Below are 26,377 nucleotides of genomic sequence, written 5' to 3' on the forward strand. Positions count from 1 at the left end.
ATTCTTTTTCACTTTATTTGCTTTCCAAAGCAAACAGATTTCCCATCCACAGGTTTTCATTTTATAGGAGCTGTAAGAAGTGTGAAGTGTGAGTGGAGACATTATCTAACTTTATGGCCTGTTGTGAAGCATCAACTCAGTTGGTGAGCTTTGCTGTTGCTTTCTGAAATTAGACCAGTATGTAAATCCTCTCTAACTCTTATTATGCATATTTGTTAGTGCTACATTTAGAGTGCTTTCCACAGTACTTTGCACAGATGCTTTTATGACCACTGACTGGTTTAGGATCTTTTTATATGTCTAAATCAATTTAACATTCCAAAAAGAAGAAACAGACATCTCAAGCAGCTTTGAAGATGCTAAGCCAGCATTTGCTTTCTAAACTAAATTTGCTTCCCTAGAGGCACGTGTCAACTCTGCTTTGTTCCATCTCATAAATTTAACCCAGCAAGGCAGACGTAGTTAATTCAGCTTGTTAATTTACTTATACTTAATGGATGAGCCCATTATAATGGCAAAATACAGAGAATAAATCATTAGAGCTTTTGTTTTCCATTGTTTATAATATCCCAGAATTTAAAAATTATATAAGACAATACTTTCGGCTGAAGAAAAAGATTTATTTACTTTAGCACTCTTATTTCCAAAAATAATTTTGTTAGAAACATCTGAGCAGGTGGGGGAAAGAACTAAAGGATCTATATTTTATGAACAAGGCTGACCTTGCTACATTCTGCTCTTATGGAGTGGGAGTTATTACAAACAGCTGTTACAGAAAATGTCAAATTTTGATCACAGATATTATTTAAGTTTCTCTATTTTATTTCACAGGTCTCCTTTTATGGCACTGCAAAATGGATAATGTGCTCAGAGCCTGTGCAAGAAGCAGATTTTGGGAAATAAGAGTGTGGAGCTTTACTGCAAATTGAGGAAGGCACAAGGCACAAGGGAATTATCCTGAAAGGTACAGAACTCCATGCAGCTTGGTAAAGTGCTTAAAACCTATAAAGGAACACGTGTAAAACCAGAACAAATTCTGGCTCATCCAAACTGTCGGTTATGCCATTAAAAAAAAAAAAAAAAAAAAAAAAGTTCTGTTTTTCCTTACGTTTCATTTATCATTCTGTAATGTGATATGCTATTAGAAAGCGACATGACCAATGATCTAGAACAGCATTTTAATCGCATACTCACTGTCTATTGCAGAACTACCTCACTGATTATAACCAAATTTATATCAATATGCACATCCAGCCATAGTTTGTGTATTTCTTTAAAATTAACTGGGAAATCTGGCAGGCTGGTTAAACATAGACGTTATTTGCCAAGCTATGGAATGATAAAAGGCAGACCACTGAATAAATTTGAATTCATGCTGTGGTTTTCTTGGTTGACCACTGGATGATTCAATGCAGTTGAATAGCAGTTAACCACCAAGGGACTAAGATTTGATACAGCATCCTCTGGAGCTTGTTGCACTAAGATCTACCTGACACACTAACCACCTCTGTGTTGGGGAGGGCTGTTAATTGTTCTACATTATACTAGACAACATAATCTTTTCTTTCCAGCACTCATCACTACATAATGCCTTGTAAGTCTTTCTACGTCTGGCAGATTTTCTTGCATTTTTTTTCCTCCCATCCCTAAATACAATCTCTTGCCTTTCCTCTTTAATAAACCTCAATATTTCTGTTAGATAAAAAATGGCTAATTTGTCAGTGTGCCAGGAAAAGGGACACAATAGAGCAAAAAGTTCAGTCAGGAAAGTGATTATGGAAGTGACATTGTGCTGGGTAGAGAAGGGCTATGTCTGTACCTGCATTCAACTTACACACGGGAATGAAAAAAAAAAATTGTTGAAAGAAAGACTAGTAATTTCTCACATCCTGATTCATAGTAAATTAGTCTTCCTTGTGATATAAATTCATTATCAAAGTGTTGACTCCTTGAAGGTGAGGAAATATAACAAAGAGTATTTTTTCCTGGCTTCCTTAAAATCTTGCTTTCTTGCACAGCCTGACTGAAATCTCCAGTATAAACAAGTACCAAAGTTCTGTATTTTTCTCCATCAACTGAATATATTTACCCTTTACCACCTGAAGTCCATGAGAAATCCTTTCACAAATAACTCAGTAATGGTTGGCAGCACCTCCATCAGATAGAATATTCAGAAAGGTTTACATAAACTCATCAGCGGAGAGCAGCAGGCAAAACAGGTATTTGATTTTTTCACTCACATTTTAAATTTTAAAAAGCGGGTATTTATTTAGAAACAAGGGATATCATGAGAAGGAGTTCATATCATCAACGTTGAATTAGGTGGCATGGATCATAATTCATTGGATTACCAACTTGTAAGGGCAATGGGGTCTTAACACTACTTTGTCTACCTTTGTCAATAATGTAGTCAGTCATTGCAGACAAAATATGCTTCTTACCTGACTGAGAATTCTACCACATTTCTTCCCAATTTTTTCCACTAAATCAAAGATTGGAAAGTTCCAACTATTCAGCTGCTCCATCAAGGGATCCAAATTGTCCATAACCAGAGGCTCAGGAGCAAGTATAGGCTTGTCCTGTGCCAGAAATCAGAATAAAAAGAAATTTTAGTTCTGTGAAGCATCTCATGCAAAAGTTTATGCTTTTAAAAAACTAAGGTCATGTTAGCATCATCTGTAAGCTGACGGTACTTTACTCAAGTCAGCGGAGATGTCCCCATTTCTACCAGCCCTGAAGCTAGTCACTCTCCTTTAACATTTGTTTCACTTGAGTGAATAGGAAATTCTGTATATGAAACATCAGTCCATGAACTTGTCCATGAGACATTCATTCGTTCATTCATGAGAATCATTCATTCATTTCCAACGGAGTCGGTTTTCTTCATTGTTAAATTTGCTGTAGTACACATGGAAAAGCATTCAGTTTCTACTTCTGCATCAGGACCTGTTCATTACAATTTAACACAGCTAATGGATCGTGGTCCAAGGGAAGACCTGTACTTAAAATGAAACCTACCTTTTTTCCAAGGTGTGCAAATAAAAGATGGGTTGTACCCCTCATTTCACATTCCTTCCTGTATACTCTTTTGAATATCATTATTACTAAGAAACTGTAAATCAGTAAACAGCAAAATATCTAGAGAAAAATGCCTTCTCTCACCTTATCCAACTTCAATACAACAGATTACAATAAATCTTCCAAGAGCTCATGCCAACTTACATTTATTAATTCAGTTGTACAACAGACTGTGGAAAATTTAACAAAACAAAGCTTTCCCTTTATATCTCAATAAAACTTACGGCTGAATACTGTAGCCGTGAGAAGATCAGTCAATGTTTACGATACTGTGATGTTCTTATGTTCAAGACATCCCACAACAATAATATCATGCACTAACATCAGATATGGATTTATTGTAAAATAAGGACCACTGTATATATTAGCCACAACTGTAAGGCCATTGAGAAGCTGAACAGGAAGACTATATATCATGCTGATTGTCTGAGAAGATAATTTCTCTTCCTTACAATCTTTTCCCTTTAAAGGTAATGATAACACTGAAGTTGTTTCAGAAATGCCTAATGCCAGATCCATAAGTTTACATTTATTCATGAAAACAGATAGTGTCTCACAAGTGGGCAGTGCTTAGCAGCTCTCACACGTTTCAATGGGTCCTTTCAATTCTCCGAAGTTAGTCCTTCTACAACAAGGTAGAAGACTGCTGCAATTGTTGCTTAAAAACACAGTCAAAATCTTTAGAGAGCTCTAGGCTTTTGTGGGAGTTTGAAGGTTTTGTTTTGTGGGTTCTTTGTTTTCGTATGTCAGTAGGCACTCGGTCTATTGTGCAAGCAGAACTTAATCAAGCTACCTCAGGTGGTATTAAGGGATGCAGAATGATGGTCTCAGGCGTGTACGTCCTACAGATGGATCCCTTCCGCATCTGCTCTTTGGAGCAATCTGTCTCATCATCATTTTGTACAATATCGCTGCTATCACTGTTGTTGGTCTCATAGTCAGAAGTGGCTTGTGCAGGATCATCTAAAACACAGATCACAAAGCTTGTTGTGTGAACAGCAAGGATTGCATGAAAGTCATCCCGTGACCTTCTGAATAACAGCAACAGGATCTCTGACTCATAATACATATGTGCTGCTTGGCTGGGTCCAAGGTCAGACAATCTGTCCAAAGGCATTAAAGCATATATCCTGTGGAGTGTAAAAGACAGGATCAGGGTCTGAAGAGTGAAAAAAAAATTGAGGACCATTACTTGAGCTCACTAAGTTACATGAGGGAAATCTTATATTTTAACTCTATTCTTCATGAGCATTTTTCACATGTACAAACGAAAAGGAAAGGAACCTCAAAGACATCTTATACGGTCTCACCTACATATGTTCTCCTTGTATGAGATGCAAGCATATCTGCCCTTCCAGTGAATGATTACTGAATTTTAAAAGATGAGGAATTTTTGACAGACAATGAATTACCTGTTCTGTTCAGGGTGTGTGCGGTACCATCGCTTCTATCTAGAGTCCCATCAGCACCTTCTATTTGGTTATAGGGTCTGCCACAGCTGAAACACAATGCCAAGAAACATGCACAATATAAAAAACTTTGTGCATTAGATTGACTCATGTAAAATTATTTCCTGCTGACAGTGTAAGATTATTTCACATAGTATAAGCTATGGTACAGGGTGCACTCTCAGGAGAAAATTGTGAGTGAGCTGAAGTCTTACTGTAAATCAAGAATATTAAAAGACAAAAATACAAAAAGACCTTGGATTAACTGGCTACTACCATTAAATTTGTGCTGCCAAGAGTAAACCAATACTATGTGAATGTTTTGTGTTTTTCTAAGTTTTTTTTACTCTCTAAGTTTATCAGCACTTAACCAATCTGCAAGCCCCTGGATTTGTATTGCAGCTGTACTATAAACAGGAATTAAAAATGAAAATTTGCCAGCATCATACAATCTTATATAATTCAATTTGAACAGTTATGATGGGCATTAACTCTCTCCTATTCTTGCTGATTCCCTGTAAGTCCTAAATGTGAATTCAATATCAGCTGGAACAATTCACATTACAGTTTCCCAATATAATTGAGTCTAGGACCTGAAAGAACAATGGTATATAATGAAAACATGAGAGAACTTAATAAATCTGAAGCTCTATTTAGCAGGATTATATCAAATCTGTCTATGAAAGACTGACATTTTTAGATTTCTTTCTCTAGTTCTAGTCAGTATTTTGTGGATATCTTTTATACACCAGCACTTGCAAAGCAGCTACTGCAAAATTATTTTGATTGGTCAGACTTTGTACTAGGAACTTTGCACCAATTTAAGTTTACCATAAAAAAAGAAAAAATGTAGCTGAAATCCTGTGCCTGATGAATTTTGACTGGGTCACCCAAAACATAGTCTGTAGCTTGGTATGCCCTGCAAACGTAATGAATTACTGAAAGAATTTTAAATAAAAATACAAATCTGTATACAATGATACTTGTAGCGCATAGCCAAGCAAATAAATCTTGTATCACTCAAGTTTATAACAAAGATGAAAAAAAATTATTAATTTTTCTCTCCCACACTCCTTGTGGTTTTCATAAGGTCAATGCTAAAAAGCCAAAATACAAAAGCAATAGCTAAAGAAAGCCTTTTTTGGTTGCAACACTATAAGTTTTTGCATCATTATGAGTGTACCTCTATTTACAAAACATATGCAAGCTCACAGTGCTTTAATATGTATGGTCCACATAAAACACTATAATAAAAATAAATAAATAAATGAGCAACCTAGTAGAACAGTTGAAATCTGCTCTGTGCCATAAGTAAACATGCCCATGCAACTTTAACTCAATACCCTTCGTGGATAGGCATTAGCACATACTTCCTAATCAGATGATTGCTTTTTCCACAGGATTCCTGCCTCATCCATGAAGCAGAATTAAAAATTATTATTGACAAGTTATTTTAACAGCATTGCCTTGTAAATGTTCTTGTTAACAGTTTTCAAACTCTGCTGTTCTACCACATTTCCCTTTGTAAGCTGAAAAAAAAAAAAAAGGTAGAGTAAAGCTGCTGTCTTTACACCACTGCCTGGGTGGACCTGATTTAAAGCACTGAACCCATCAAGAGTTCATCTCTTCTTGTTGTTGGCGGAGGGTCTGGCTTGGTTGTGGTAGAGGTTTGATGACTTGGTATTATTTCCTAACAAGGCAAGTTCTTGGCAGTAAATGCAGCAGATTTCATTTCACAAAGACTAGCAATCTACAACGTGGAAGCTCTAACAGTACAATATTTATTTCAAATGTTTGTTCATTTAACTCAGCTTGTCCGAGACAACTTCTTTGAGTTTTTCTGGGTTTTGGGGTATTTTTGGTGTGTTTTTCGTAGTTTTGGTTTTTTGAATTGTGCTTAAACTACCAAGGGGTGTATAATTTAATGGTTTAAAGAATGACAGTGCTTATGATTTTTCAATGGATGTTAAAGGGACAGCGACTGCTAGTAATAGTGGATGCCATTTCTATTAGCAGTCATTACACAATAATATTTAAAATGGTGCGAGATTTCTTCAAATAATCAACTATAAAGCCTATGCCAGCAATGAAACTATTTTTAATGTTTACACAGTCTAAGCATTTGAAAACAAGAAATTTAAGAATGTAAAAATGCTAATCAAGCTACACATAATCAAGCTATCACATAAAACAGTAGCCATATAAAAGCTAATGAGCATTTTACCATTGACTGCATTGAAATCAAATTCTACATATATCAAGAAAATATATTTTATTTCTATCTATAACAATCTTACACGGTTGGTTGGTTTTTTTCCATCTTTTTATGCAACTGTTAACTGCTCTATTTAATGGAAGGCTTCCAGTGATCATTGTTACTAGGTAAAGTAATAAAATTTTGTTGGAATGGAAATAAAGGCACAGTTTAACAAGACAGTAGTACATTTATGGTTATTTCGTATGTGTAATATAATTTTACTTTCAAATCAATCAGTACAACTCCCAGTTTTGCAATAACTTTCAAAGACTTGGAAAAGCACTTAATTTCTATTTAGTCATCTAACTATGTCTTAAAAGCCTGTTAAGATCCTAGTCTGAACTCCCTTGAGGAAGCTCAGAATCTCAATTTTGACTTTCTCACACCCACTTCTACCCCTGCACACAACATACCAAGACACATCCAAAGTCACATGACCGGGGCCAGAAACTAAAAACTATTTCCAAAGATAGTCAAACTTGATAACATTTAATCCAGCCTCAGATGACGTGCTTTCTGTTGGCTAGCCAATAATCACAGATCACACACTACTGTCACCAAAAAAATAAGATATAATGAGCCAGGCAATGTTGAAACTGCACTGGAATAAGCTTTGAAATAACAGTGTTTTCCACTATTCTGAAATGGACACACATTGCAAACTCCAGTAATCTAACTTAGGAACTGAATCCTTTTCAAGAAGATAAGCAGAACAACTTTATTTCCAAAATGCTGATTTTGCAGAGCAGGTCTGCATAATCTAATAATGGGCTACTTGAAAGTGCGAAATTAAACTGTGTTACTGTAACTCCGCTGCAGTTGATATTTGAAAAAAATTCCAATGCTACATCATCTGACTCTGTCTAGAGAAGAAAGGATTCACTCCTTCCATGAAAGCACTCAAAATTACATAGCGTTCAGGCACTGTTGGCACGCATTTATCAGAAGGCTACAGGCCAACAGCTTTTAATACCTAGAAGTCAGATTTTTCTATTGAATATCAGATACCTGTTGTGAAAGACTTGGCCTGTGACCTCAAAGTGATTGTTCATGTTAGAGGAATTGCATGAGAAACACAGAATGCTAATGAGAAATCCAACTTTTGAGATCCACAAGTTGTGGATGAAGAGTTTATTTATCAATCAGGCTGTGCATCTGACAGGATGAAAAGCTGTAAATATAGCTGCACTTGGTAGCATCAATCTACACCATTACTCATACACTAAGAAATGCTTAGATACGGTGAAATATCAATACACAATACCACAGCAAATCCCAAAAAATAGTATGCAGGCCAAAAGAGCTTGTTTGCAAGAACAAGGTGAAATGACCCCAATGCATATCAAATTACTATCTTACCTGCTGCAGATGATAGAGGTGCTAACAATAGGGTCTGACAGGCTAGGTGCACTCTGAGTAGCAGTTAAGACTTTGTGTGGCTTTAAGCCTTGCTTGGTATCAGTATTTGTAGAGTCTGAAAATGACTCGGAAGATGTTTTTCCAGTAGGACTCGTGGCAGGCGTTCCCTGAATCGGTGAATGGCACAGGGAGGTGAGAGGTGAAATATTTGGTGGGATACCTGGCATGAGAAAGAAGAGTCCTGTCATTAAACAGAAGTGGCAGATGTTTTTATAAGAGTTCACTGTGTAAAAATACTCCTCTTGAGATTCACAGGTACCAGTATAGCTTCCAAGCTGAGAAATAACAGAAAACTCTCCTCCACTCTGAGACAAGAGTGTGGCTGTCAAGAGACATAAAGCTCCAATAATATCCGTCACTTCTCCCTGCTGAAGATATGGCTCAAAATATGAAGCATATTCTCTCTGCTGAGTAGGAAGCACTAACTGGCAGGCATCAGAAGAAAGGCATGCACTGGTGGCATGACTATTGGTACCAACATATTCTAGTATTGGAGACCCCAAATTCCAAACAGGCAGTTCTCAGACTCATCTGCAATTTCTCTGTGCTTCACTGTCTCCAACTGTAAAGTAGAGACGAGGAAGCCTTACACACATTCTCAGAAAATTTTAATTTCTATTTTTGTGAAGACTAACAATAAACAAAAAAAGTAATATTTAGTAGATATACATGATATTAATAAAAGATATTGTACTTCAGCACATTTCCACATTCCTCAGAGATTTGGCCTTCATCTTGCGCAGCTTGAGTTTATTTTTCAGTGGCTATTGCTCACTATGGAAGACTTGTGATCATTACCTGTACCACATGGTACTGTATTCTTAAGCTAGTGTATCTGAAATTGGCAATATCCTCATGTGTGAATGCTAGCAAGATGCAGTCCTCTCTGTCCCCTATTCTACCTGGGAACTGATGCCAAGATGAAATGTATCAGTCAGTTCAGTGTTTAAAACAAAGTGCTGCCTTCTCCTTGAATCCACTTTACGTTTCCTAGTCTCAGAAAAAAAATGGTTCAATTCACAATAAAGTGCAGGGGAGCAAACATAATATATCTTAAAGGGAAATGCATGTAAACTGATTTACCTCCTAAATTTCATTGCAAAGTTTGTAGGAACTCAGCCCCATTTCATTTGCCCTGTTCATCTTCAAAGTCAAATGATATAAAGAGCTTGGGAGCTTCCGCTGGTTTTATGTTTGAACTGTGCCCGCTATCTTAATGCACTCCAGCCACAACAATTATGTCACAATAAGGCATTATGTCAATCTGAATTTATGAAATACCAACCTTGCCAGATATATGTGTACAGTTCCAGTGGTTTTTCATGGTAAACACTTACTGTGATGTGAGATTAAAATGTAATTTATTGTTGACATCCAAGAGTTAAAAATAATCTCTGATAGTTACTACACTGTATTTTGAGATAATCAGAACCTCCGAAGTTTTGATTAGGATATTTCTTCAGCAAACATGTGGTACGTATTACTGTCTTAATTCAATGACTGCAAGACTATTGAGATCAGAAACCTGCAGCCTACAGAGCAATTAAAAACTTATCAGATGGCCATGACATATGGAAATTGCTTTCAAATACAGAAAGCCTCTGTTTCACGTTTACTAATCCTTTGAGATATCTGCTTTCCATCTAACAAAAATATATCTTTGAAAACATTTCATAGACTGTTTGTTGCATAGGGATTCAGTTGGATTATTATCTGTCTTTGACCTAAATGTTACCAGGTTATCTGTTAAATGTTACTGTTAGGGAATATAATATATACAGTCATCTTTCAATTTAAAGCAAGTCCTGGGAATTTAAATAGCAACTTTCACAATAATGTTTCTAATTACAGCTGGCTTTCTACTGCTAGTATGGGGTCCTCTCTCTTGAATATGTTTGGTAATGCTTTTGGTTTGTTTTTTTTTTTTTTCGTATAAAGCGGAATTTACCAGAGTAGATAATCAAAATCAAATAAGTTTAACAGAAAAACACAAACCTACTTTAAATAATTCCACATTTGACCATTTACTGGCAAAAGTGAGAGAAAACATGTCTTGTTACAGCAAGGAATTTTGAACGATCAACACAAAAGAAAATGAACAATACAGGGAGAATTATTTTAAGTACATCCATCTGCCTAACTCCTCCAGAAATTTTACATATGTGAAATAAAACAGCAACTTCAATATGGTGTGAAATTATATCTGAAAACACTCGAATTTACTTCATAATTTTGCTAAAATAGGTATAGCTAGCAGCATTTTAAAATGCTAATGCTTTAATGCATAATTAAACACATTTTGTAAATTAACTGATATAAAGATTTATCTAGATCAGCTTCTACCAAGAACTATTTTGTATTGCCAAAGGAGCCAATACATTAAATTTGCATTAACTGGTACAAACTGTAGCAACTCTTTAGTTGGAACACAAAATCAAATTGTCATAAATAATGCATGATTGTAAACAGTCTAAACCATCAAAATACCAGTCTTCTGCATAAAATGCTGAGCCAAAATTTTTACTCTCAGTTTTTACAGAGCACTCCCTTCATCACTGGGGAGCTTGAGTATTTGGGCTACAAGGATGACTATTAACACTTTCTGGGAGGAGAAGAGACTGAATGCAAAACTGATAGGGTTGGTAAGTCTCGTTTTCCATGTATAAAATGTCACATCTCTACACCCACCTCTTTCAAGGTAATGGATTCATCTCTGAAAATCACAAGTTACATTTGTTCTGTTCTAAAAAAAATTCCTGAATTCTTGGTGCTATAGCTCCTATGTATTAGTTTCCACTTTAGTCATTTGACTATGTTCCTACTATCTTTTAAGATAATACTGCATTAGCTAATCTTCATTGTGGTATAACAAAGCAGCTTCTGTACAAGAGGTGATTAAATAAACTCTTCAGTTTGTAAAGGAGATGAGATGTGACAGGGCTAGATACGCAGAATAATTGTGCAGCCATATCTTCAAACCCATCTCTACATTGGGATTCTCTGACTTTTCTGATGTCAGGCCTCAGGCATCTATCAAATTCCATCTGATATCTGGGTGGCCAGTATCTCTGAATAACATTATCTCAACATTTTTCCATGTTTGGGAAAAAAACAGGCTGATTTAAAAAAGGAAGGTCTTGTGATCATTTTCAATTCTAAGTTAAAGCATGGGCAAACATTACATTATCCTGCATTTGTACAGGGAAGAGATCAACATTACTGTGGATTAAGAGTGCTTAATGGCTGTCATACTGCACATCTCATTATCAATTAATATCAGCTTTTCCATTTCTTTCCCTCAGTTAAAACAGCAGTAATGTTTTTAAAGGCCCAAAAAGCTGAGTAAAAAGACCCATATTTCTCATCAATCAGTGAGAGCTGCCTGAAGTTTCTCAATAATGAATGTACAGAGACAGACTTCTGAGTTATAATGGCTTTGTCTTGGATATGTTTGTGTAAGATGGGTCAGTTGCTGCCTACGGCTCTGAATGGCATTATGTAGGTTATGCCTCAGGAAATCTCAGTCAGGCAATATACAGACAGTTAATGTAACAAATGTTATAGAAAACATTCTGTTCTCAGCTTTGCTGTAGTCAAAAGAATTACATGGCTATGAATCACACTTGCCGTATCATGTAATTACTAACCACTATAAATGACAAAAGACAGAATATTTACCATGACAATGAATGTGACCCATATTATTTTAAGCTGCTTTTTAAAAAACAAATTAAAGGAAATAAGTATATTGATATTGATAGAAAAAATAAGAAAAGATAAAGGTTGGACAGAGATCAAAAGCGACTGCATGTGTTAGTAATGGGGAATCAGCTAGTAGAGCCTTACTGAGCTACAGATGCCCACTTACCTTGTCGGCTCTGCCTTTTGGCATTCAGATGGTTGGTAGAAGACATGGCATAGGAGGTGGAGAAGGACCTGCTCTTCGTGATTGTCATCAGAATCGAGTTGTTCCAGGAGTCAGTGCTGCAAAACCAGAGAGCAAACAAGTATCCTTCGACAGAGTAAAACGCCTCAATGGTAGATCTTAAGAAGTTAGGAGCCACAGCAAGAAGTATGCGATACTGAGATAGCACAAAATCTGTTGAGGAAAACAGCATTTGCTGGCTGAACTGAATTTGTGAGTTGCTCAGTATTGTATTCAGCAAAAATATTTACAATGCAGACACTCCAAAGCTGGACTTCCTTCAGTGTTCAGGCCTATTCCCTCTATTTATACAAAGATGTCTTCACTATATTGTTCTGACAGTACAAAGAGGCTTAAAGATTGATTTCAAGTAACTTAAATTTATATTCTCTTTTAACACCTCCTTACAACAGCCAGAAGTTCTCAGCGTAAATAAAAACTCAGCCTCTTCGACTCCTCTGTGCAACTGCCGAGGCAGATACCCAGTAACCCTTCAGGAACTGGAGGAGCCCCTCAGGAGGCTGGAAGAGGACTGGAAGAACCCTGTATTGCTGTCGCTATTAGTATGCCTCTTCTCTGGGTGAAGCACTTCACGCTCTAGCCAACTATGCCAACTAGAAATGCATGCCGCATCTCAAAAAATATCCTGTTGACAGACCCTGAAGACATTGATCACTGATCCAAGAGAAACTCACTGAAAAAAAATAGAGTGCATGTGTCTGCGTGTGGGGGAACAAATGCTAGTCCCCTATAACAGGATGGTGCATGCTTGCAGCCTTTAGGCTATAACTGTGAACCACAAGGGGGCAAATCCTTCCACAAAGCAGAAGAATTGTATTTATCGTTTTCCCAAATGATGCTCATCAAATGTCAGCTGCTTGCAGGGATGTAGCACTAGTTCTTATCATGAGGCCTATGACTTCCCTGGACAGACCTACTAAGCCTCTCAAGCTCCATATTTCTCCTCACAGCCTCAAATCCAGTGATAAGATGACATGGCAAGGCAGAAAATTGCCTTTTAAAGCAGCCTAATCCAGCTGAACTTGAAAAAAAAACTTGAAAAAACTAAAGTCTTGTGAAAGAAAAAAGTATATTATGTTGCCTTAACACTACAAACACATTTTTTTGCAAGAGCAAGAACTACCTACAAAAGTATTTCATGGTTGTCTTCATTTGCCCAAATTTCTATAATCTGTATGAAAACAGAGAAAGAAAGAATCCAGCTGTTTTCAAATTCTTTGTTTGCTTGTTTTGTAGTTTTGTTTTTTAATTAAGAGGAAGAATACAACACATTGGTCCAATGTAAAGAAAAACCAAAACAAATCAAAAAACCTCAAACTACGTCCTTGGAATTTTTAGGGGAAAACCATTGGATATAGAAGTGACTGAGGGAAGGAACGTGGAAGCTCTACTATTTTTCAGAAATCATCTGAAGCTATAAGAGGACTATGTCTTACCAGTTCAATGACACATAAGGATGGAAGAACATAGGATTACTAATCTTAAACACAGAATTAAAGATGATTTTTGCAAATATGTGACCAGAGAAACCTTAAGGTGATGTCCCAGACTGTGAGGAACAAGTTGCAGATTCAGTAACTGCAGAATCTGCCACAGGACAATGTCGGTGTCATTCCCCTCTCCTAGCCTTCAAGGCATGAAATGTTCCTTTCTTTGTGACCTAAGACATGCTTGGATTTGATACAGGGGAAGTGGAAGATAATCAAGAGGTTTTTCCTTTCAGTTAAAAATTCTTTTCCTTGAAAGCAAATCTGTATCAGTTTGCCAAAATTTTAAAAGCTAGACTTATAGGATTCATTTTTTCCCTTTCTGCAATACACATTGTTTCTCCTACTGTAAAAGAACTGCAAACAGTAGGCTGGGAGACTTGACAGAGCTATAATTATACAATTGGCGACATTAAACGTAGGGAGAATTGATAGCCTGCTTAGTTGGCTCATCATGCAGAGTTATATAACAACCATAGAAAAGGACCAACAATAATATTTAATCGCTCTCCTCACTCTGATTCCTATCTTAGGATGCTTACATACTATGTGAGAGTTTGAGATCAACAGTATAAATCAAACGCACCCTGGGAACCACAGGCCAGTGACTGAAGAACATTTCCATTTGGTTATAGCTTCTTTATATTTACTTTTACTGAGATACATGGGGCTCCTCACAAAGGGGACTTTGGCTAACCATGTATTTTTCTTGCAACAGGCATTCAGCGTACTCTGCAGGCTGCCTTGAGTACCTTGGCTCCCTGTAATAGAGTCTCCTCTATGGGAAAGGTTTATGTATCTGGAAGAGAGGCGAACCAAAGGAGCTCACTGGGGCTGTACTCACTCAAGCTATCCAACAGCGAACACTGACGGTATCGGGCCTTCTCAGGTCCTGTCTTTTCCCCCACTACAGGCCTCAAAGTTTAAATTGCAGACAAACATTTGGGTCTTCTGAAATCGAAGGCCTAAATTGTCTTCTTGAATTTGGTGCTTTTGTTCTGCTCTTCCTTTCCCCACAGCAAACGATGTCTCCATGCTCTCTCCTCATCCAGCATCTCTAAGATGACAGTCCTTGCTGAGGTGGGGAGGAGACCTGAAGTTTATTTATAGGGTGCCACAATAACTACCAGCTGCAAGACCAACTGCCCTCTGCCCTTCCTTTGATGGCTCTGGTACTTTCTGACTAGAATAGAAAAATATTCATGGAGCCAGAAAGAAGTAAAACCCATTGAAACAATTATGCAACATATCACAGTTAACAGCGCCTGGGACCCAAGGCTCTTTTCTCACAGATGAGTGTCCTTTCCACAAGATTAAAAGCCATTCAACTTCTTCCCTCACCGGCTTTTTCTGGGTTACCTGCTACTTCCTTTGTGGAGGATTAAATGCAGCTCACTTAAGGCTGTCTCCATAGCATGAAGTCCTAAAATGTGAGGTACCTAGGTCTGAATGCCCTCAAGGCAGAGAAGCAACCATATTAGGGTAGTCCTCTGCAAATGCCCTAAACCAGATAGCTGCATGCTATAAGCAGGTGAGCACACACTACTTCTCTCCTTCAGTTTTATGGGAGGACTATGTACTTCATGTTATTGGCTCAGGGATCAGGCTCAGAGAAATAGAGGGTGGGTAAGAACAAGCAGGGAATACCTAACTGATATAGCCAGAACATATAAACCTGTCTCTTCAGAAGCGTGAGACCTACTGTGCTTCTGCTGACTGTGAAAGACTTTGAGGGACATGCTTTACGAAACTGGGACTAAATTTTGTCTTAGACACAAATAGAGCAGGTAGGTACCTCAGCCTATGCAAACCTCTTTGCAGATCTAGTGCACTGTTTCTATGATGCACTAACATGAACATGAAATTAAAGTGTATATGTCATGATTGAATCCAGAACTCTTTTTACAGACAAGACAAACAATGTACAATTTTTTTCTGAAATACATTTCAAGGATTTATTAATTATTGATTTGTACTTGCAACTTCCCGTACCAGCACCTGCTTATGTAACCCTGAAGAATATGGGGCAACTCAAATAAGTAACTAAATAAATACAACATAAATAGATGAGGGCACTCAGTCTGCACCCCCAAAAAACAGCTGTGTTTATTCACTTTTTGTGGAAATTTTTTTTTTTTTTTAGGAAAAGCCATTTAACTAGATGAGACAGTTGGGATTAAGAATGGGACAGCTGGGATTCTGAATTCCAGAAGCTAAACACTGTGGTCAACAGGAAAGAAGTGCTCCACTGCAGTCCTTAAGATTAGGAAAAGAACAGTAACCAACACGCAGGAAAACTACACTGTGCATTTCATTTTCAGCTTTGCTTTCAACCTCTACTAGTAAATCTTGTTTTGTAATATTACTCCTTTTTACCCAATGGTAACAAATGTGCTTAGAGAATAAACTTCTATCCACTAAAGCACTTTTTGACTACTGTACCTCATTGATTCTTTTATTTACCATCTATTTCTGGTATTGCATTTGCATGAGTTTGTCCAGAGAGCCCTAGGCACTTGTTATATTCTGGAATTAGATGTGTACATCAGCTGCAGGCCATATACAGAGCCGTATGGTCTTATTATACTCCATTTTTATGTACAGAAAAGCACAAAATGGTGTATTTTAGGAGGGTCCAATAGAAATTAAGGGTTTGTTCTGGAAGTTGCATCTAAAGGATGGAGAAGTGCTTTATGAACTGGTTTGACACCAGGACCTCATCACTAAGTGTGTTCCTAGAAATGATGTTCATAGAAGTGATGTTCAGTAGCTAGGTTACTCGTTAGAATTTTTTTTTGGCTGGGCAATACCCATGGAGCAAATCGCTGCATATCAAGACTTTAACCAGCTATCTTGCTTTGTTTCCGATTTGATTGTGAAATTCCACACTTAACTAGCATAGATACTTTTTCTTTCCATTTTGCTTCCCAATAATAGGAATGATTTGGGCACAATCTGACTAAAATTGATAATGCCACCTCTTTGGCAACCCAATCCTGTGAAACATGAAGAAGTAGTTCTAACATACTTTGGAGTCAGCATTTTAAAATGAGAAACATCATTACACAGAGTCAAAGAAATTTGCCCAAAGAGAGACACAGAGAAAGAGAAAGTAATTTGTAACCTGGATGAAGACGATTCATGAGGTTTGATGCTGGCACTGCGATCCCTTCTCACTGGAGCTGGTTCCAGTGTAGGTAATCCGGTGGCTGATGTTGTTGTAGTCCAAGTTGAGGACACTCGCCTCAGCAGTCCTGGAGGCAAACTTCTCCGTAAGCGCTAGAGATAATTAGATGCTTAGAGTTTACACAGGCTTACAAAAAAATTAAACTTGCAAAATAATAAAATTTCCTTTTTATTAATCCTGCCTGACAACACCTAGTGAGGTACCTTAAATCTGGATTCTTCTGGGTATTATGGTGCCTACCTTCTACTCAAATCAACATAGCCAGTGCTTTATATGCTTGGAGGGTCTGGACAATCCTCTCCATTTCAAGCTAAAACTCTTTATATATCCACAGTATCATAGCCAGAGATGTTCAACACCTGAAGTTCTCATGGAGTCAGCCAATGTTCACTGTGCTCTTTAAAAATTTTGGCCTTATATGATGTGGCCAAAAGCAGTTATACATGTCATCAGGGCCACAAAGGTGGCTGAGGGATTGGAGCATCTGTCATAAAAGGAAAGGCTGAGAGAGCTGGGATTGCTCAGCCTGAAGAAGAGAAGGCTTAGGGAAGGTCTTAGCAATGTATATAAATACCCGAGGGAGTGTTGTAAAGAAGATGGAGACAGGCTTTTTCCAGTGATGTCTAGTGACAGGACGAGAGGCAATGGCGCACATATTGAAATACAAGAAATTTCATTTAAGTGTTAAGAAAATATTTTTTATGGTGAGGATGACTGAACACTGAAAAAGGTTGGCCAGAGTGGCTGTGGAGTCTACATCCACAGAGATATTCAAAACCCAGCTGGACACACTCCTGAGCAACCAGCTCTAGGCTTACCCTAGATAAACCTGCTCCAGGTTCAACTTGCTTGAGCTGGGGAACTGGACTAGACAATCTCCATACTGGATTAAACAATCTCCAGATGCACTTTGAACCTTAACTATCTTGTGATTTAAACTGTCATGAATGATCAGAAACAGATTCAAGGCAAGAAATGCTGTGAGAAAAATAAGGAAAGGGAGTTCAACTTTTTCTTCTGTTATAGCTACCTAATCCAAAGGTCAGCCACTGAAATAAAGTTTGCGTGCTCTGGGATATGATGGCTCCTGAAAAGCTTAGAGAAAGCATCACTGTTTACAGCAGATTCTGCTTTACCATCCTGCATTTTTCTTTCACCTGTCTCTTTCTTTTCTCCACTAACAGGACTCACATCGTTTTTCTGAGTTTTTGGAGGCAGAGAAAATAAAGGATGATGATACAGAGACTTTGTGGATTCAGATTCGCTGTTGCAGATGCTATAATCCTTTAAGATGCTTCTCTTACAGCTCTCACAAAGTGTTTACAGCTAAGAACTAAAATAAATATGTATATGTGATGGAGAGCTTTGACTTAGCCAGAGGGTTAACTGATATGAGATGGAAAACACTTGTGGTTCTGAAGCTCAAACTTACAGATAAATATGTTTACACACTATCTCCTTACCCAAAATGCCCATTGTCAGATGCTTAAGGTAAAGACCCTAAATCTATATTTAGACACTTAAATAAAGAACTGCAAACTATTAGTTTTATGAACCGTAATACATTTCGGTCAGTGAATTCTGCAGTCAAATTAGTTCCTGTAGCATTAACTTTATCCATCATTTACCTTCTCCTCACTAGGTATTATGCAACAGCAGACTGGTATCTATTCACTGTGTTTGCTGATGTGATGGCAGTATTCTTCTACTTAACTTTTCCCCTCAGAGCCTATGGTACAGTCATTATAGACATGCACACTAAAATAAACTGGAAAATGTGCTTAAATATCTGTGAACACTCATTCCATACATACAGCTGCTACATAGGCAAATAGGCTAATAATTATCATCACACTAAATTACAGTTGAAAAAGAATCCCAAGCGTTGCAATTCAGATGCCAGGAAATGTTGGAATGAATGCTGGCTGTGCCATTTAAACTGTTAAAACTCAACAACATTTGCCTGTGCAACATACTCTGCCTATATTTAATTTTACAAGGGAGATTGCAGTAGAAAAGTATTTTGGTTTAGTTTCAAAAGTGAAATGTATGCCTTGCAGTACAGCTGATTAGCAATGAGCCCACAATTCAAACTGCTTCAAAGCTGATGTGTTCTTTCTAGTTGTTCACTTACTAAATGTGGGTGGTTAACACTGGTTATTTCCTGTTGGATTCCTAAGCATTCATAAAGCCATCTGTCAAGGTTTGCTTCAGTTTTATTTTTCTTCTGAAGACTATTCCTCATGAGCTCACAATATTTGTCAAATTAAGTCTTTTTGTCTTTGTTTGTTTGGTATAGAGCATTTTAGACTTGATACAAAGAACCTTGAGGTCATCAGTCGAAACTTTTTCATTGACTTCTATAGGTTTCACATCTCTAGCTTGGGAAGAAGAATCTGAAAGTCATATAGAATTTCAAATTTTGGTCCTCAAAGTGGGGAAAAAAGGCCCTTTATATCACTAAATTCTTCACTGCTCCTTGGCAAGGTCATCCCACATGCAGTATCTCTAGTACCTGAAGGGGGCATACAAGAAAGCTGGGGAGGGCCTTCTTACAAAGGCCTGTAGTGATAGGACTAGGGACAATGGCTACAAACTGGAGAGAGGCAGATTTAGACTAGACATTAGGAGGAAATTCTTCACAATGAGGATGGTGAGGCACTGGAACAGGTGGCCCAGGGAAATTGTGGATGCCCCCTCCCTGGCCGTGTTCAAGGCCAGGTTGGATGGGGCCTTGGGCAGCCTGGTCTAGTGGGAGGTGTCCCTGCCCATTGCAGGAGGCTTGCAACTAGATGATCTTTAAGGTCCCTTTCAATCCAAACTATTCTATGACTCGATGATCTCAAATCTTTTAACTGGGATGGGAATTTCTGTGTGAGAAGTAATGGGGCAGACTTCTGAGTCTGAATTCTGAAAGGCTTTAGCTCGGTCTGCTCCCTATCATTATTTATGTGAGCTATCCTTTTTCAAATATCATCTTCTAAAGAAGACTGAGTCAAATTTAACTTGGCCATGAGTTGAAGGATACACAGGAATTGTCTTACTATGAAATCAACAGTCGATGTAGCTGTCCTTTTATAGCAGAATATAACTAGTACATAAGATGTTAATCATAAGCAAACAAACAGAAAGCCCACTGACACCTCCTACTAGTCAGATGCTGTACCTTTAGGGAGAGGCAAGCTACAAGATGACAGACAGGGTCCAGCGCTCACCTTGGGAATAGCTAGTTTTTCTCCTTTCTCTGGACATTCCTCTGAGTCAGAGCAGGTGTAGTTCTCACTGAAGGACACCAAAGGGTTCACTCTTGGCTTGTGGATGGCTTGGAAGGTTAACTGAGTATTAAGCAGGTTGCTCACTGTCCTCAGCGAAGTACACACGTTGGGGGGCAGTGAAGGATCTGCCAGAAGATCTGTAATGAGCCCATGTGCTTCTCCCATGACAGCAATATCCACCGTTATACTGGTACCAGAAGACTAAAGAAGACAAAAATAATACATGTAAAACAATAGAAATTCACAACCTGATGAGCAGTATCCAAAGCTGTGGTGAATTCTCTCCACATCTTTTCTTGAAGCAATTACCAACCAAGTGGAAAAATAAGAGCATGAAATAATTCTTTAAATAAAGAGAATCACGCTGAATAGATTGATCATCAAGCATAATTCTCACAGACTGCAAAGAGTGTGGAATTTCATCATATCTGATTTTCCAGCTTTGAACATCTGCAGTTGACTTAACTCTTCTGAATTAATTGTTCAGGCTCCCTACAGGGACACAGTAAACGGCCAGGGGCTATTTGCACATATGATTTTGGAGACAGATTAGGATGAGAGGAAACTCTCTTGAGAAATGCCTTTCTACTAACTCCACAAATATCTAGAACAATTGATGTTCAATGCTTATGCTTAGGTGAACAAAACTCCCAAGGATATACTAAGATTTTTAAAATATCTCCATGCTATTAAAACAATCATTCTGGTACAGTGGCAAAAACATTCTTCCCTAAGAAACTGCATATTGGGCAGCTATACTGAAATTGAAATGGAGTAAAAAGTGGATTTTCCAATCTTTATTATTTTTAGACAGAAGTCATGAGTGTAATTACTCTACTTGTACAACCAATTCAGATGGTCTTTACTTTCTCTTGGTTTTGAACTATATACCTACTTTACATTAGTGTACATTATGTATATGAACATGAGTACATATACTATTTAGGGAGATTTATTAACTGAAGCAATGCATAATCAGAAATAATACCAAGGAGCAGCTCATATCACTGGCAAATCTCACACACCCTATCCTGTATATGTACATAATTTATCTTTAAATGACACACTGCAAACCAACTGTGGCCCAGGCAAACTGTCTTCATACCTGTAGACCATCCATGACTCAAAGCTAATCTAACACAGCTGTATTACTGGATTCCCAATGCACGCATAAGAGGCTTGATCCGTAAATGCATTTCTGAGTGTTTCCAGAACTTCCTTTCATTCAGCAGCTCCAACTACCATCTGTCCCAAAACCCAGCAGGGCAATATATTGCCATTAAAAGAAACAGCCTACTACTAAAAGCAGGAATGTTGTCAAGTCTGTGAATTGACAGCTATGTCATACAACTGCAAAAGACTGAGGATCCTACTAGAACAGTGAAACTGGATGCACACAGAAGTAGAACAACTAGAAGGGGAGGAGGCATATGAATTTCCAATGCAGCAGTGACATTTCAACCTCACTAGCTGGTGCACTGTAAATCACAGATTCTGCATGGAATCATTTATTCCAGACACTCCAAGACTGACCATTTTTCCTTTGCTGTTTTTCTGACACATAAGATCAATCCTGCTACCATTCGGGACTTTGCAGTAGGTGCATGTGCAGTTTGCCAGAGAGACCATTCCATGTTTTCATGTATTTTTTAGAAAACTATAAGATACACAGTTTTCCAAATTGGGAAGTGGTGCCTGTGAAAAGAGCACACATGTTTCGTAGAGTGGCAAGTACATAGCAAGGAGAACTGGACAGACTGCTTAGCAAGAGAGCGATCACAGCCTCGGCCAGAAGTGACTCCCCAGTGGTAGCATTTATGGACCTCACAACACATCAAAGAACAGTGTAAGAGAGCTTGACATTGCTTTGTTCTCACAAAGCACTTTATAAGCTACAGCGAAGTGTTTCTGAGGAAAGTGATATATTAGTTAATTAGAGCTAAGCCTCTCCCTACTATCTTTCCAAATGCGTAGTGTGGATATCAGGCCCTTGGCAGCAGTACCTTTCACTCCACTGATCCATTCCTCATGTCCTGCTTCTTGCTAACACAGAGGTAAGCTGCAGGACCAGAAGACAGGACTTCTCACTCAGCACCCTCTCAAACAACCAGAAAACCAGCTGCTTCTTCCCACATTTGTTTTCTTTGTCACAATACCAAATAAAATAAACCAGAAAATGTTTGATAAACTGAAGTGCTATTTCATCCTACTGAAAAAAAATTAATGGCTGGAGTTAATTTAATGGCTGTTTCATTGCTTAACCTCTCAGGAGTCCACGAAGAAGACTCTGGCAGATGCTAAAGAAAATTCTTAAATTAAAAGAAAAGTCTTGGGATGGGAAAAATTAATTATCTGTCTTAATCTCAGCCTTGAAAAACAAACCAAAGGGAAGTGAGGGAGAATACATCAGTAAAAGAGTGATAGAACCCTCATATTTTCAGCAAAACTACACAATCTACAGTTTGAAATTCTATTAAGTCTGAAGCCTGGAGTTGTTGACTGAGTATTATCAGAAATTAATACTTCAATGAAGTAAACAAGTCTGACTCAGCGGGCCACAAGCAGAGGCCCAGATTTCATTAAGCAGTACTAATATTTTGCAAAGCAGCCAGCATTGTTCTCCATGATTAGTACCACGTGGGGAGAGGGAAAGCCCTTCTCTTCTCTGTGATGTATTTGTGACACATAACGCCCAACATGCAGGGAGGCCTTCTCACATCTTGGTGACCCCTGCCTTGACTCTGGGACCCTGCAGATTTGTTCAATTTAAATGCCAGGCTGTGCTGAGCAAAGAGATGGTGCTGAGGCCATATGGCCCAGGTATGGCAATGCTACATGCTGGGTCTACACCATCCCTGCTAAGCTGTGCCACCACCTCACTGCAAAGGACAGTCTGCACTCAAGTCAGGTACTTACATACGTAACACACAGTAAGACTGCCATGGAGCACATCCCACCAAAACAAATCAGTGGAGATGAAGCGATACTCTCTTTGGAAGCATGTAACTGGGTAAGGCTTTACAGCTTGGCAATAGCGCAGATGATACCACCTCACCCTCTGCACTAAGTACTCTTCATACAGCAAGGTGGCAGGACCTTTTGCGTTTTTGACCAAAGGGGTACTACCTGCAAGTCTGACATTTTCAACCTACACCTCACAGAAAACCCACGCAGCCATCCACCCTGCCCGTGTGTAGCATATCTACGGAGGTCAGATCCATTCCTGTAATTGAGGTGGAGGTGCATGCTGAGTGCTCCTCAGCAGGGCTGTGAAAAGACTTATCTTCTGCCAGCAGAATATATGTGAGTCTGGGCCACCATAACCCATCAACAATTACCAATTTGTGCCACATGTCATTCTGCATTACACAATTGCTGGAGTATGTATGAAGAAGGGAAACAAAGCTGGAAAAGGTCTGGAGCACAAGTCTTATGAGGAGCGGCTGAGGGAACTGGGATTGTTGTTCTCCTCTTCTGGAGAAGAGGAGGCTGATGGGAGACCTTATTGCTCTCTACAGCTACCTGAAAGGAGGTTGTAGCAACATCAGGGTTGGTCTCTTCGCCCAAGTAACAAGTGATAGAATGAGAGGAAATGGCCTCAAGCTGAGCCAGGGGAAGCTTAGATTGGGTATTAGGAAAAAACTTCTTCACCAAAAGGACTATTAAGTACTGGAACTGGCTGTCAGGGGAAGTGGTTGAGTTACCATCCCCAGAGGCATTTAAAAGCCATGTAGATGCGGTGCTTAGGGACATGGTTCAGTGGTAGACTTGGCAGTGTTAGGTTAAGGGTTGGACTCAATGATCTTAAAGGTCTTTTCCAACCTAAACAATTCTATGATACTTTTGAGTGAAAGCACATTATGTGGTATTTCAAAGATACGACTGTATTATAGTGAGCTGCTTTAAATAGCACTCATATATATTATAGTTACAGTATTGCTTGAACTATTCATACTGCTTAGAATCCTTGGAATGAGAGAGCATATGTAAAAGGAGAACAGACCAAGCTTAAATTCCTCTCAAGGAAAAAAGCAGAAGAAGGTAAACACTGCCTTAAACGCACCAATTTCACTATATTAACTCCACATCCTAAATTGGTACAGTCTGCATGTTGTAATTTAATTGCATAGAACTTGTATACAGGAAAACAGTTTTGGTTTTGAACAGTTTGACTATTTCATCTATATCAGGTTGAGTTTAGAGTATTGTCAGAGTGGTCTGACTAAATATAATTATAGGTATTTAAATTATTATTTTCTAATAACAGCTACAAATCAAACACGTGAAAACATTTAAAAACATTTTATTTTTTAGATTCTCTATTACAAAACAGCAGAGAACTCTGCTTGCTTTGCAGGACAAGGAAACCTGGAATTTTTCATAAAATGCATATGGTGATGTGAAACAATACAAAGATTTATGCAAGGCAGCAAAATGCTAAAAATTGTAGATTGATGTAATTGTATATATGCATATACACACGTGTGCACACATATATACACACAGAATCTTTTTAATGGTAAAAGTACATAGAAAATCCATGCTCAGACTTTGTAAGTAGTTTTCTACGAACTTCCATAGCCTTTGCACGAACTGATCTGGATTCTTCCCAAACCACTTTACTCATGGAAACTCAAAGGCCAGATACTTGGGAATAATGAATAACATGTTTGCAATCAACACTAACAACCAACTAACTTAATAAAACAAAACAAAATTCAAAAAAAGCTAAGGGGATTTTAGTTTCACACTGGTCAGTATTCATTTACCAATGCTAATACGCTAATAATTGCAAATGCAGTTTCCTGTCATGCATTTTGGAGATGATTGGCTTACTGATCATTTTGTGGCTTCCTTCCCACTCTGATTTAAGTGATGTCATGTAGTGACTAAAACTGAAGTGCTCTAGGGCATGAGAATGAGAAAGCAAACAGGCTGGAAATAAAAGCAGAACCAGATCAACTGAACATGCTCAATGATAATTAAGGTAATTTGCAAAAGGAATTGCTTAGAATGTCAAAAATCAACTGGTTTTGTGCTTCTTCCCCCCAACTCCCTTTTTTTTAAACTGGCATTCAGGTGGGTGTTTTAGGCTGTGGTACTACCTGGAACTCTAACTCGGTCCAAAGCCCAACAGGAGTTGCTGTTATGTTTTGGGGCTTCTTTTTATGTACAGAAATAAAAGAAAAAAAATTCTCCTAAAGAAGTCATATGAAAAATAAGATAACCAGATCACAGCAGGATGCATTAGAGACCAGAGACAGACATGCAGAGTTCACAGCACCAACTGTGCAATCATCTGAGTTTGCATAGCTGGTGGCTTACCCAGAATTTGAAAGAAAGCTTTCACATACAAAGAAGTACACATATTGCTGTGACTACTGGATCAAATCAGAAGTAGCATGTCCCACTCTCACACTGACAATGTTTGTCAGGGCAGGAAACTTATCTTCAAGGAACGCTTTTAAATGCAATATGAAAACAATAATCCAGTCAATTTAAGTAATCACTTAGAATTTTCAGGTTTGAATAGTTTGTTTTGGATTTGGTAACATGGCTAGAAAAAAAAACTTTCAAAATTTCCATAGCCTTCTGGAAGTCTTTGTATTGCATTTCACAAAATCCCATTCGTTTTCTTCTTTTACATTATGTTATGTTTAAAAAGCTGAGAATTGTTTTTAGTCACTAGGGGAAAAAACAGAAACACTGTGTGGGAAAAGCGAATTTAGGAAATTATGAATAACAAATTCTTTACCCATAAGACCTGAGAGATAAATGTAGTTTACAAATTGTTCCTGGTTAAGAAACAGTTGACCCATCAGTGAAGCAGATTTGATATCCTTATACTTAACAGATGCCTTACTTCAAATAAAAATCTCCCTTCCCCATATAGGTGTTTTGCATATGATTCTCACAAACTGAACTCATCCAGCTTAACTAAAAAAATACTAAAAAAATACTCCATCTCCACCCTACAAGAAAGACTAATTAACATGACAACATAAAACAAATCAAAACTTCAGCATAATAAAATAAAAAAATAGAAGAAGAAGAAGAAGAAGAAGAAGAAGAAGAAGAAGAAGAAGAAGAAGACCCAACAGTCATTAAAGACAAACCACAATTCCTTTCACACAGCCCCGTGTTAAGAGGAAAAAAAAATCTCATTTGCTGCAGCTTGTACAAGGAAAAGCACTGAAGGCAGAGATGCTGGCTTTCACCATGTTACACTCAAGAACACTAAGTGAAAGAATAGGGGAGGTGAAGAGGAAAAAGGGAAAAA

General features: G+C 38.0%; 1 protein-coding gene across 2 annotated transcripts in view; it reads right to left on the reverse strand.

Annotated features, from left to right (window-relative positions):
* PDE3A (phosphodiesterase 3A) overlaps nucleotides 1-26,377 on the reverse strand; it is a 258,155-nt gene that overhangs the window by 22,965 nt on the left and 208,813 nt on the right. For both annotated transcript variants that reach the window (XM_054056250.1, XM_054056251.1), the window contains exons 3-9: nucleotides 20,038-20,298; nucleotides 16,760-16,914; nucleotides 12,071-12,186; nucleotides 8,143-8,362; nucleotides 4,491-4,576; nucleotides 3,872-4,041; nucleotides 2,442-2,579 (exon numbers count right to left, since the gene is read on the reverse strand). In XM_054056250.1, coding sequence (XP_053912225.1) covers nucleotides 2,442-2,579; nucleotides 3,872-4,041; nucleotides 4,491-4,576; nucleotides 8,143-8,362; nucleotides 12,071-12,186; nucleotides 16,760-16,914; nucleotides 20,038-20,298 — 1,146 coding nt within the window. The remainder of the gene's footprint in view (nucleotides 1-2,441; nucleotides 2,580-3,871; nucleotides 4,042-4,490; nucleotides 4,577-8,142; nucleotides 8,363-12,070; nucleotides 12,187-16,759; nucleotides 16,915-20,037; nucleotides 20,299-26,377) is intronic.

Source organism: Cuculus canorus, chromosome 1, assembly GCF_017976375.1.
Source record: "Cuculus canorus isolate bCucCan1 chromosome 1, bCucCan1.pri, whole genome shotgun sequence".
Lineage (NCBI taxonomy): Eukaryota > Metazoa > Chordata > Aves > Cuculiformes > Cuculidae > Cuculus > Cuculus canorus.